This window comes from Meles meles, chromosome X (genome assembly GCF_922984935.1).
Source record: "Meles meles chromosome X, mMelMel3.1 paternal haplotype, whole genome shotgun sequence".
In the NCBI taxonomy this organism is placed as follows: domain Eukaryota; kingdom Metazoa; phylum Chordata; class Mammalia; order Carnivora; family Mustelidae; genus Meles; species Meles meles.
Window position 1 is genome coordinate 15,209,439 of NC_060087.1, and position 13,023 is coordinate 15,222,461.

At 45.3% G+C, this 13,023-nt stretch overlaps 1 protein-coding gene across 3 annotated transcripts in view; it reads right to left on the reverse strand.

Annotated features, from left to right (window-relative positions):
- Window positions 1-13,023, reverse strand: part of ADGRG2 (adhesion G protein-coupled receptor G2) — a 137,592-nt gene that overhangs the window by 6,022 nt on the left and 118,547 nt on the right. For all 3 annotated transcript variants that reach the window (XM_045996496.1, XM_045996494.1, XM_045996495.1), the window contains 8 exons: window positions 12,831-12,953; window positions 12,137-12,182; window positions 11,913-12,016; window positions 10,020-10,141; window positions 8,194-8,462; window positions 4,995-5,094; window positions 4,152-4,435; window positions 1,233-1,334 (listed from right to left, as the gene is read on the reverse strand). In XM_045996496.1, coding sequence (XP_045852452.1) covers window positions 1,233-1,334; window positions 4,152-4,435; window positions 4,995-5,094; window positions 8,194-8,462; window positions 10,020-10,141; window positions 11,913-12,016; window positions 12,137-12,182; window positions 12,831-12,953 — 1,150 coding nt within the window. The remainder of the gene's footprint in view (window positions 1-1,232; window positions 1,335-4,151; window positions 4,436-4,994; window positions 5,095-8,193; window positions 8,463-10,019; window positions 10,142-11,912; window positions 12,017-12,136; window positions 12,183-12,830; window positions 12,954-13,023) is intronic.

The window sequence follows — 13,023 nt, forward strand, 5'->3', positions numbered from 1 at the left end:
ATGATCCCAGGGTCCTGGGATCGAGCCCCGAGTCAGGCTCTCCGCTCAGCGGGGAGCCTGCTTCCCCCTCTCTCTCTGCCTGCCTCTCTGCCTACTTGTGATCTGTCTGTCAAATAAATAAAATCTTTAAGGAAAAAAGAAGGACACAAGATGGGGCTCCTGCCTGCCTGGCTCAGGGGGTTAAGCATCTGCCTTCAGCTTGGGTCATGATCCCCGGGGTTCTGGGATGGAGTCCTGCATCAGGCTCCCTGCTCAGTGGGGAGTCTGCTTCTCCCTCTCCCTGTACAGCTCGCCCTGCATGTGTGCTCTGACTCTCTCTCTCAAAGGAATAAATAATATCTTAAAAAAAAAAAAAAAAAAGAACACAAGACCACTGTGTTGTGGCGACGGGTGGCTCTTATATGACTTAACGGGACCAGACTATATGTACGGCCATTTTCTGAGGGCAGATCTCCTGTCAACGGGCCTCCGCCGTACGGTAAAGGCAGTATTCATGTAAAAGGAATTTATGTTTTCAAACAGTACTTCAGTTTTCTTATCTTCTTGAAAAGGAGCCATTTGCTCTGCAACACAGGGCATGCCTGAAAATAACTTCAAAATAACCAAGGTATGCTACAACTCCTACATGACGTCTGGCCCACTAACAAATTAAGCAACAGACAACCAGGACCTGTGGAAAAAACATCTGAGCCAAAGGCTTTTTTTATCTCTTTTTAAATAAGAAACTAATATGCTTTATTAAAGAATTATAGAATTCTTTTAATGCTTTTAAGTCCAATTTGTTTACATATAGTGCATTATTAGTTTCAGGGGTACGCTATAGTGACTCAGCCCTTCAACACGTGCGGAGAGCTCATCACCGACACGTGCCCTCCAGAGTCCCCATCACCTGTTTCACCGCCTCCCCCCACCCCCAGGTTGAGCCAAGGCTTACCAAGTTCTAAGGGAAATAGGACAAATGACTTCGGACAAACGGAAAACCTGAGCTCAAAAGGAAAAATTGTACTCTTGTTTCATTTAAGAACCAAGGAGCCTGTTAATCCTATTGTTCACAAAATTCCCAGATTATAAGCAATTATTTTTTAATTCACCACGGCTTTTTCCCCCTAATGTTCACAATTGGAATCCATTCACTGATTTCCTGATCCGACAGCCCTTTGGCATGGATGGCTTTAGATCTTAACTTATGTCTTTTCCTCAAGATTTAAGAGGAGAAAAAGGTCAATCTTTACCAGAATTTTCAGCCAGCCGTAACTTTCCACAACAAAGATACCGCCTCCATTGCTTTCTGACGTTCTCTTTTGCTACGCAGTAAAAGATGAATATGAAAAATCCTATGGAGGAAAAACAAACAAAGAAACCTGTAACATAATTCCAGACTGAGACCTGAGTGTCATGAGCTTCCTCTGCACAAAAGATAAAATCTTTGGCAGCTATAGGCAAAGTGAAATTTTGTAAATTGGAAAAAAAAAAAATCCAAAGTCTTTAGAAATTCTGCTATTGGAAGGCACCCTGAAGGGACTCTCTTTGTAAGATAAAAAATACTTATGAGAGGAATGATAACTCCTTGTTTCCAAAATTCAACTTGATGAGGGAGCAGGAGGCTGGCTGAGGACAAAGCCAAAGCTGGCACCTTGCACCCCCTCTCCATCAGCTCCCCTCAGTAATATGTGTAGCGTTCCTCAGGCATCCCTGACCGCCATAAATGGAAACAAATAGTTCCCCTTGGTTTACAAATGTCCTAGAGATCTACAAACAAAGAAGTTACCTTGTGTTATTGATAATTTCCAGATGCAAATAACTCCGTTCCTCAAGCCCTAAAGTCGCCCTCCCCTCTATACACAAAACTGAAGGAGGCTGACGTAGAAGGAAATGTAAATATAGTTAAATCTCTTCTGAACCTAAATCTCTCTAACAAAGACGCTTGATAGCAGAAATGTGACATTCCACCAGGAATCTCCCAAGTATCTTGATGTTAATAGCTTGCCAAAAGACGGCATTGATCAAGAAGACCTCAGGGATACTCCTGGCACCTAGTAGGCCCTCTTTAGCATATGAAAACTCCGTTGAAACCTCCCTTCCCCTCACCTTCCCCCAACCGCAGGGTACATAACCTGCAATCCCTCACAACCCGGGGCAGCAGCTCTTCCTGCCCACGGGTCCTGTCCCCGGGCTTTAATAAACCACCATTTTGCACCAAAGATGTCTCAAGAATTCTTTCTTGGTCATCCGCTCCGGACCTCAGCCCACCGAACCTCACCTAGGTTCTAGAACTTCATCAAACTGTCTCTCCTCTCATATCCCATCCTGGGCATTCCGGATCTTTCCTCCACTGCCCTCAGAATGCCAGCTCAGACCTAGGCTCCTCCTTCTCACGCTTCCGTATTTATGATCCGTCTTCATGCCCTGTCAAGTGCCGCATCCTCCTTGGTCTCAAAGCCCCGGCTCTTCCTCTCCAGCCCTTCCCTCTTCCTCCCAAGCCCGGTGGCCCACAGTGATGTCCTTGTCTGCCTTCCAGCCTCCCTCTAATCTGTTCAAGGAAATTCTCCACTGCTGTACTGGCCACAAAGAAAGCAACACTACAGAGCGAGGGACTCAGGTCTGCCTCCTCGCCCACCTTCTTCCTGGTCCTGTGACACAGGGCCCCAAGCTGCTACCACGTCTCAAGGCTTTTGCCCATAAATATCTGCCGAATAAATGGACGACTTCTGAATTCTCCCTCTCCTGAAACCCCAGTCGTTCTTGTAAAATCTTCCTTTTAAGTGTCAGGTTTCCTTCCAGTACAGTACACGTGCCCATCCTGGAACCTGCCATCTTGACTACCGCTCACCCCTGTTTATTGGCCACCCTTGGGCAGCCCCCGTTGGCTGCGTAAGAGGAGAAATGGCAGGTATGAGAGAGATCCAGATGGGCCTACCTAAGTGCCAACTGAGAACGTACACTCAGCTTTCCTTAACCCAAAGCCCAGTGAATTAGGCTTCAGTTTCCTTTTGTAAAGGAAGGGACATGTTCCTTTTATCTATTCCTATTCTAATGAGAAGACATTCTGGGGGAAATGCAGACTGAGAGGCAGGATCAGTTTCCACAACAAATATGAGGATAGGTACCTTGCTTTTGTGTTTGTGATTAGTGTGATTTGGGCATATTTCCTTTTCTCTTTTAGCATGCCATTATGGAAAATAAAACTTTCCTGTTTAATACTATGTAGTATAACACCTGGATATACTAATTCAGGAACTGATACATTGTGAGTTAAAATTAACAGGGGCGCCTGGGTGGTTCAGTCAGTTAAGCCTTGACTCTTGATTTTGGCTCAGGTCTTGATCTCAGGATCCCATGATGGAACCCTGCATCGTGCTCCACTCCTCTCCTCTCCTCTCCTTCCTCTCCCTCTGCCTCGGCCCCTCCTCGCTATCTCTCTCTCTCTAATAATAAAGAAATAAATCTCTAAATACACAAAATCTTTTTTAAAAAAATCGAACAAACCATGTAACCAACAAGTATATTAAGTGGCTTCCTCCAAATTAGGCATTTGAATTCAATCTCAGGTTGGGATTTCTTTGAAAACCAGCAAAACCATCTACTGCGGAAAGGAACTGCCAGGAGGGCGGGGAGGACCCTGTGGGAGCTAAAAGCAACAGGAAGGAAAAGATGAAACTGGGAGACCAGGATGAATGGAAAGGCATCCCAGCAGCTTTGGAATAAAAGGAAACCAAGGGACATGAATTATCGTTATTGTTATGTAAACCTATTAGCCCGCTTAGCATTTAATGACCAAGTACCTCCACTGAAAATTAATTAGAGCTGACAAGTCTTTTATAATGCCAATCTGATCTGAAAGACTTAATAAGAGTCCCTGGGCCAGGCTGTGGCCACTTGGCTCTATCTTTTGACTTCTCATTGTCTTCACATCAAACAGACCTAGAAGGCAGGCCCAGCCAGAAGTCACTGGGACATTTGTGGTTATGGAGGAGGAGGAAAAAAGTACCCGTTTCTTCCAAGGATCTCCAAGCTCCCTTTTTCGGACACGAATCTGTTTTCAACAAGGAAGTCTTAAGCTCCGAAATTAGCCACTTCACAGGTACTCTAACTCTTAGACATTTTTAGCTCGACTGGGATCATTCATGCCCGGTTGGCGCTGTAGGGCTCACCTTGTAAGGTGTTAAAGATGGCGAAGAGATACATGAAAGTGACGTTAACTGGTCCCCAGGCAAAGAAGGCAAAACCCCAAGTAATGCCCAGTAAAAACGTAAGGCCGGCAACGCTCCTGAGGTCTTGAATACTGGTTTTCCGCTGGGCTCCCAATTGTTTCTTCTTTTTAATTCGACAGAGCTGAACCAGGACCACGATGAACATGCTGACGTTCAGCAAAAATATCACACAGAAATATCCCACAACTGTAATATAGAATACAGCATTGCTGTTGATCCAGCAACTGGAATTTGGGGGGAAAAACAATGGGGAACATATTACAGTGCTGAAATATGGTACAAAATGATACAATGAATCTTTATCGTTTTACTGAGACATCTCCTAAAAGTATAAGAGAGAAAAAAGATAAAACCAGCTGCCCTCCAACAACCACTTAAAGCTCAAAGGAAAAAAAACAAAAACAAAAACAAAACACTAGGAGTTTATTTTAGGACACTTGGTGATTAGAAGTATTTAAAAACTATTCTTTGGAAACATTCAGGATTACTCCCCTTAAATCTTAGCAACTCTATCCATGAATCTTTTCTAATATAATGTAGCCGGTATTTCCTTTTTATCAGAGGCTTAGAAAAGTATTTTCAAAATACTTCCAATTCGTTTTTTTTAATACTTAAGTAGGAGCGTGGCATTTCTGACTAGCTTATCTCATTACACACGTAACTGAGAAGACTGGATTTTATTAGGATGAGAGTCGGAGTTGATACGCTAATTACATACTCCACTTTCTTGGAGAATTCTGTTTTCCAGTTCACTTAACATTCCCTCAGGGGCTTTGTACTCACAAGTCATCGGGTGAGCCATTGGGGAATTTCCCATAGGATCCGAGGCCATAGTTATTCGGGGATATAGCCAAGACGATGGTCACGACCACAGCTGGTACCCCTGGGAAATGGGAAAACATCAGTCACACGGAGTTCTAGTAACCAAGGTGGTGAAAAGAAAGACTGGAGATCACATTCTATTTTCTTCAGGTAGCAGACTGGTGAGCTGTTCGGCAAACCCTGCTTCTCCTTCTCCTTGGCACGCGGCTGGACCTCTCCCAGCCTGCTTTGCAGCTCGGTGTATGTGGCCACGTGACCAGGTTGTGGCCAATGGGATATTGACAGAAGTGATCTGCTCTACCTCTATGCTTGTCCCACAGAAACTTCCTATATGAGATTCTCCACTCTTTCTTCTCTCAAATTCATGGCAACTTTGGAAGCCCTGTCCTGAGGGAGAGTTTCCAATAGCTTGGATCCTGACTAACCTCGAGACCACAGACCTCCTGGTCCTGCTAACTGGACTGTGCGTGAGAAATTATCTTCTTCTGAGGGTTGTTGTTTTGTTTTGTTTTGGTTTTTTTTTTTGGTCGGCTACAGCAGCTAGAGTTATCCTTAACTTACACACATCTGGAATGTAATTTTGAGGCTCAGGTGGCCAGCAAAATGAAGGACTCGAAAATGTAAACAACATAGTAGGGTTATCAGCCACTCCTGGCAAATCTTCCATTATGAACCCCAAATCCTCCACTGACTACCTGGAACCCACTGACGGACTGGGGAGCAGACCCGGTTGATCTGGGGGTGCTGACTGCCGCCATACTGGCTCTTTCAAGGGCTTATTGGTGCTTCCACAAAGCAGCAGCACAATGAGAAGGCTCTTCCCAGTTTAAAATGGCATTTGGTTGGGAAGGAGTCCCTCTCACCCCCCATCCCGTCACCCCTCAGCTGACTCCACGCAGACAGCTCACATTCTGGGCACAAAGACCAGCCTGACATCCAATCTCAAGTCTCTGGTAAATAAAAAACAATTCCTCCTCATAAGTTGGGGCGCCTGGTACAGTGTAACATAAAATTTCATTGAATTCTCTTGTATTTCTACCTTACAGAGACACTAATATACGATGACTTCCTAAGTGAAACACTTTCCTAAAAATAAAATATTGGGGTTGTGGAGCTTGTCCAGGACCGAGAATGTGGCCGTTTGGTGTTCCACAAAGACTGAATCCATGCCCAATGTCAGAAGCGGTGATTGATTTTTCTAGGAAGAAGTGACTCATCTCTGTGGAAAGGTGTTGTTATTCTTGACAGAGATATAATGACAGGTGGGTGGCAAGGGTTGTAAAGGGTCTGCGGTACTGCTGTGTAGAGAATAGCTGAAGGAATATTCAGCCTGAAAAAGAAGACAGGGAGGGATGGCAGCCCTAATTCAGTGGAAAGGATATGCATGAGAAATCAGGAAGCCAGGCAGGGCTGCTCTCAAACTGTGTGAGTTGGGTAAATCACGTCATCGCTTTAAGCCGGTTTCCTTACTGGGTGTTAGCAATAAACTGCCTTGTGGTAACCTTACCGGCTTGTCCTTCGTGGGGTTACTTGTGTGAAAATACATGGAAAAACAGGGCATTTTTTTTTTAAGATTTTATTATTTTATTTATTTGAGAGAGAGAGAGATCACAAGTAGGCAGAGGCAGGCAGAGAGAGAGGAGGAAGCAGGCTCCCTGCGGAGCAGAGAGCCCGATGCGGGGCTCGATCCCAGGACCCTGGGATCATGACCTGAGCCGAAGGCAGCGGCTTAATCCACTGAGCCACCCAGGCGCCCCAAAACAGGGCATTTTTCACAGTGTTATATATTACTTGTAGATTATCTAAAGGGCTCTTTGGCAGAGAGGCGTCAGCTTATTATTTTTTTGCCTTACAAAGCAAGAACAAGACCACTGGGTGAGTGCCGCCGGAGAGCCAAGTGAACTTAATGGGAAATCAGAGCTGTAGGGCTTTAGAAAATGGTGATTGGCTGCTTTGTAAGGTATTAAAAACCAGACAACAGACCTAGAATTGAGTCACTTATGGTAAGCCCCAGGTCATGAAACTGAGACTTGACTTAATTACAATTTCAGCTCTCCCAGAAATGGAATCTTAAACCGGGAATCACATTATTAGCACTAGTTAGGTAATCTGCCTGATGGACACTTCTGTCATCCCCTAAAGGAAAGGAACCTGGCCATAACGAACTTGCTTTTTTGCCTAGCATAACTTGCTTATTCCTGTTTCCTTTTGCCTATTAACATCTTTCCTTTTGTACAACACCTTTTTATTTTAAAGATTTTATTTATTTATTTTATTTGTTTGACAGAGATCACAAATAGGCAGAGAGTCATGCAAAGAGAGAAGAGGAAGCAGGCTCCCTGCTGAGCAGAGACCACCCCCCCCACCCCCGCCAATGTGGGGCTCCATACCAGAACCCTGGGATCATGACCTGAGCCGAAGGCAGAGGCTTAACACAATGAGCCACCCAGGCGCCCCTGTACAGCTCCTTTCTGTCTGTTAGACTGGATGCTGCTGATTCATGAATTCCCTGAATAGAGCCAGTAAGATCTTTAAAATTTAGTCAGTTGAATTTTTTTCCTTTTTTAACAAAGATAATGAGCTCCCTAATAACAGAAGTGTTCAAGCACAGGTTAGATTACCTGTCAGGGTTATGACATCGAGCCCCACACTGGGCTCCGCACTCAGCACAGAGTCTGCTCAAGTTTCTCTCTCCCTCTCCCTCTGCCCACCCCTCTAAAACAAATAAATAAATCCTGGGGAAAAAAAACAAAACGAGAGAGAGACTGGACAAAGGTTTCCCTTTGGGCAGTGCACCATGTAAGGACAATACAGCTGTTTAACAAGTCTTTTTTTTTTTTTTTTAAGATTTTTATTTATTTATTTGACAGAGAGAGATCACAAGTAGATAGAGAGGCAGGCAGAGAGAGAGAGAGGGAAGCAGGCTCCCTGCTGAGCAGAGAGCCCGATGTGGGACTCGATCCCAGGACCCCGAGATCATGACCTGAGCCAAAGGCAGCGGCTTAACCCACTGAGCCACCCAGGCGCCCAATACAGCTGTTTAAGAAACCTGCTAAGTGTGACCTGCTTTACCATCGTCTCTACCTGATGAAAAAACCACAACAGCAGAGCAAGAGCTTTGGAGAAAGCCCAGGCCATGTACAAGTCAGATTATACATACCCCAACCAACAATGCAGAATTTGAGGATGTATTTCCGGATGTAAGTATTAAACACTTTCACAAGGGCCAAGTACATATGGAATGCTTCTAGGCCCATCCAGGTGAATGAGACCAACAGAAAATAGTGCAGAAATACAGCCACGGAGATGCAGAGGCCTCGCATGTCATACAGAGCTATCCACGAGTCCAAGAGGAACACCAGGTTCAGCAGGAGCAGAGCTGCGCACAGCTGGATGAGGATTTTGGAAGGGTAATCCCTCCGAAGCTTCCTTAAAGGAGAGGACAAGAAAAGAATTAGCACCGCAATCTGACAAGCCTTATGTGAGCATATCCAAGAAATGTATTTGTGTTCTTTGGTCAATGTCTATATGCTTCGATTTCTTCCCTGTGTATGTCCCGGTGGGGCTGGAGGCAGGCATTAAAAATCAGCAACCCGAACAGCAACAAAGGAAAACTCGAAACAGAGTATCTGCTGTCCTAACAATATGGAAAATCTCTATTCACAGTTCCGGGGAACCTTTCATGTGCTGGGCTGACCCATCCTTTTAAGTAATTTGTAGTGGAATCGACCAAGCACCCACCCTCATTTCTCCCAAATGACTTCAAGAAGCACTGCTGTTGCTTCTCCTACAACAGGCTCCTACATTCAGATCTTCAAAACCGAGCCAGATCCCCTATTATGCTATTAGTTAAAATGAGATCATGGAGAGAAGCGTTTAAACTATAGCTAAATGAAAGAGGCAGAGGAAATCAGAGAGAACTGATGACATGTGCATGTCTATGTGTGAGAAACTGGACCTGGTGAAATCATTCTGAGTCATGGCTGGCCTGACGGTCATTTAGTCTCATTAATCACATTTCCAAAGGTCCACTAGAAGATCTGTAGTTACAGCTGGACCCTACGTTTGGCACTGCAAGGAAATTTCTACATTTCCTAAGCAGTGTCCGAAATCTAAACCCCAGAACTTACATATTCTTTAATTTAGTTAATGTAATGAAGTGCCTATTTTCTTTTTACCCAACAGAGTTTGTTGGAATCCGCCCCCCCCAATCCCCCCCACACCCCAAAATGACCAAAGGGAACCTTCACGTAAACCAAGAAGGTGATGTTATTACTTGTAATGCATTCTGGTAGGACTCACAAGACTGCACTCATGAAATATCGATCTTGTTCAGGGAGGTCTTCTGCCTCTTATTCTTTTTCGTCCCCATACCTGCTACTGTTTTTAGTCTTTTGTTTGCTCAGTGTAACTTGGAAACTCAGTAACTTAAGAGAGCTCTTATGGTGTAAGCAAAGCTATGGTCTATCATCAGATCAGAAGCTCCTGAGTTTCAAGGTCTGCCTTCATCTTTCATTTTACAGCTAATGTCGGCTAGGCAGCAGGCATCATTCTAGGGTAAAAAGATGATTAAGACACAACCTCTGGGGCACCTGGGTGGCTCAGTGGGTTAAAGCCTCTGCCTTCGGCTCAGGTCATGATCCCAGGGTCCTGGGATCGAGCCCCGCATCAGGCTCTCCGCTCAGCGGGGAGCCTGCTCCTCCCTCTGCCTGCCTCTCTGCCTACTTGTGATCTCTGTCAAATAAATAAATAAAATCTTTAAAAAAAAAAAAAAAAAAGACACAACCTCTGCCTTCAGTAAGTGTACAAACTAGTAGAAGAAAGTGAGCATTTTAACCAAAAAGTCCCACGAAGTTTCGCATACAGGTGGCACCAATGGATGGCATATAGGATAATGTAGGCCAAAGAGCACACGTCATTAATACATTTTGGCAGTGGAGATGGATACTGCATCCTACACCCCAAGTGTCTGGTGTGGATACTCACTCAAAGGCTAAGTAGGTTACCAGAGTAACTGACAGAAAAATGGATGAAAGCCCACAACCAATATAGGTGATAAACGTCAGAGCCATCATCTGAGAAGGTGGCAAGGATGTCCGAGACAGATCCTGCAAAATAAAACACTGCTTTCAAGACCAAATATTTTCAATACATTAAAGAGCCATGGTTTACATTTATTATTGTAAACCAATAATAACCAATAACAATATTATTATTATTAGAGTGTTCGAAGTGCCCATCCATAGTTTAGTCAACAAACCTACAAGGTAGACCCAATTATCATCATCACATAAAAATAGCGAAAACAAGGCCCAGAGAGGGTCGATAATTTGCGCAAAGGCACCCAAGTATGAAATGGAGGAGCTGGGACCCAAATTCTGGTCTGGTGGACTCCAGAGACCATGTACGTGATAGGTACAGGCGGATTCGTTCCGCTTCCCGTCTTTCCCAGAGCAGCCACCCGACCAGCCTCCTTGGCCAGCTGTCAGGATTGGGAAGAGAATCTGTCTGGTCAGTGAGGCGGCGGCATTACGATGCACTGGGAAAGCACTGGGCTAGGAGCCTAAAGACCTGAATTTGGCTTCAGACTCTTAAACTTCTTAGTTCTATGACTAGGACACTGGCCAACCAAATAGTCTTAATTCCAACTTCCTAAAATAAAAGTACCAACACCCCATTCCACCTGTCTCGTAGGACTGTTGGAGAGATTTACATAAGAAAACTGGATGACAAAAAAAAGAAAACTGATGACAGAGCATTTTATGAAAAAAAATTTTTTTTTAAGATTTTATTTATTTGACAGAGAGAGAGAGATCACAAGTAGGCAGAGAGACAGGAGGAAGCAGGCTCCCTGCTGAGCAGATAGCCCCAAGCGGGGCTCGATCCCAGGACCCTGAGATCATGACCTGAGCTGAAGGCAGAGGCTTAATCCACTGAGCCACCCATGCGCCCCGAAAAAAAAATTTTTTTTTAAGATTTTTATTTATTTGACAGAGACACAGCAAGCAAGGGAACATAAGCAGGGGGAGTGGGAGAGGGAGAAGCAGGCTTCCTGCCAAACAGGGAGCCGGATGCGGGGCTCAATCCCAGGACCCTGGGATCATGACCAGAGCCAAAGGCAGATGCTTAATGACTGAGCCACCCAGGCGCCCTTTATGAAAATTTTAAAGTGTGCAGCGCCTGGGTGGCTCAGTTGGTGAAGCGTCTGCCTTTGGCTCTGGTCATGATCTCAGGGTCTTAGATCCAGTCCTGTGTCGGGCTCCTTGCTGGGCAGAGAGCCTGCTTCTCCTTCTCCTGCCCGCTTCTGCTCTCTCTCTTTCTCTCTCTCTCAAATAAATAAATAAAATCTTAAAAAAAAAAAAAGGAGGGTTTAAAGGGCAATGCAAACTAAACAATTTTTCTTACCCATTTTAATCTGAATCCCCTAGGCCCTGTTATTTAAAAGAGGAAAATTTATGTGTAAAAATAGACTGGGGGAAAAACAAATTCCACTGTCAAATATTATCTTTCTTTTTCTTTTCTTAAAGATTTTATTTATTTGAGAGAGAGACAGAGAGAAAGAGAGCACAAGCAGGGGGAGCCACAGAGGGAGAAGCAGGCTCCCCGCTGAGCAGGGAGGCTGACACGGGGCTCGATCCCAGGACCCTGGAATCATGACCTGACCTGAGAGCAGACGCTAAACTGACTGAGCCATCCCAGCACCCCAAGTATTATCTTTCAAGTGCACTTGCTCATTGGAGGAGTAATTTCATTGTTCTGTAAGTTTGCTACAATATCCTATCTGCTGATCAAATTCATCCATCACATCAGACATCATGTCGGGACACCCAGCTGCCCCGCAGACCCAGAGTCAAACGCCATGTAGCATAGGGTTATTACCAGTAGGACGCCAAAGCTTGTAAGGTGGCTGCACGTACAGACGGTCTCATTCCGCTTCCTCTCTTTCACAGAGCAACCATCCGACGACCAGCCTCCTCGGCCACCTGGTGGTATTGGGAAAAGTATCTGTCCCATCAGCGAGGCCGCGGTCTCAATGATTACCCCTTCCTCCTCTTCTCCACCCCTGCCCACTCGAGACTGAAAAAGGTACGACTGATACCTACCATTTCTGCCCAAGTCCCAAAATACACATCTCATGGTGAAGTCATCCTGCCGTGGAAAAATAAATGACAAATCATCAATTCATGGAGCTGAAAAAACTGAAAAGCAATTGGAAAAATAATATGAAATTTTCAAATTTCAGCATCTCATTCTTGATATTGGGAGAATTCTTATTTTATTCTAGTCCCTAGCAGCAAGCGAGTCCCACACAGGTCAGCACTCCTTAAACTCAGCCGTTGTGCGCAGGAACCACCTGGAGGCCTTGCTGAAATGCACGTTCTGATTCCGGGGATCAGCGTGGGGCCTCAGAGTGGGCATTTCTCACAAGCGCCCGGCTGATGCCAAAGGTACAGGCCTGCAGACCAGACTTTGAGTAGTATGGTCACAGATACTGCTCCATCTGAACGGAAGTGAGCGATGGTTTCTCTTTGGGGGTGAGAATCAGACCTGTAGCTGCAGATCTCAATGCACTAAACTGGACAGTAGCTGGCTTTGGCGCCGCACCTTCTTGGAAATGAGGTGATCAGTTATTAGGCACGCTAAAACCCAGCAGGGCGACCCTATGATCCTAGCCTCACACGCTGCCTTAACCGAGTGTGAGGTTCCGCTCCATCTCCTTCTTTCAGGCCAAGTCTGACAGATGTGGTTTGCGCAAGCGCGTCTGGTCCAAGGAGGGACCAGACAGGCCTCCCGCACCTGGCTTGGGGTGATGTGCTTTAAGGTGACCGTCACGTTTCTTGCCAAGTTCTTGACCGTCAGGTTTGCCACGCTGGACGATATGACGTAGCTGATCAGAGAGAGGTTCTCCAGGGCAGGGTCCTAGCACACCAAGGAATCAACAAGATGGCTTTTAGAGCAGGAAGGGACCCTAAAGAACAGTAAGTTCACA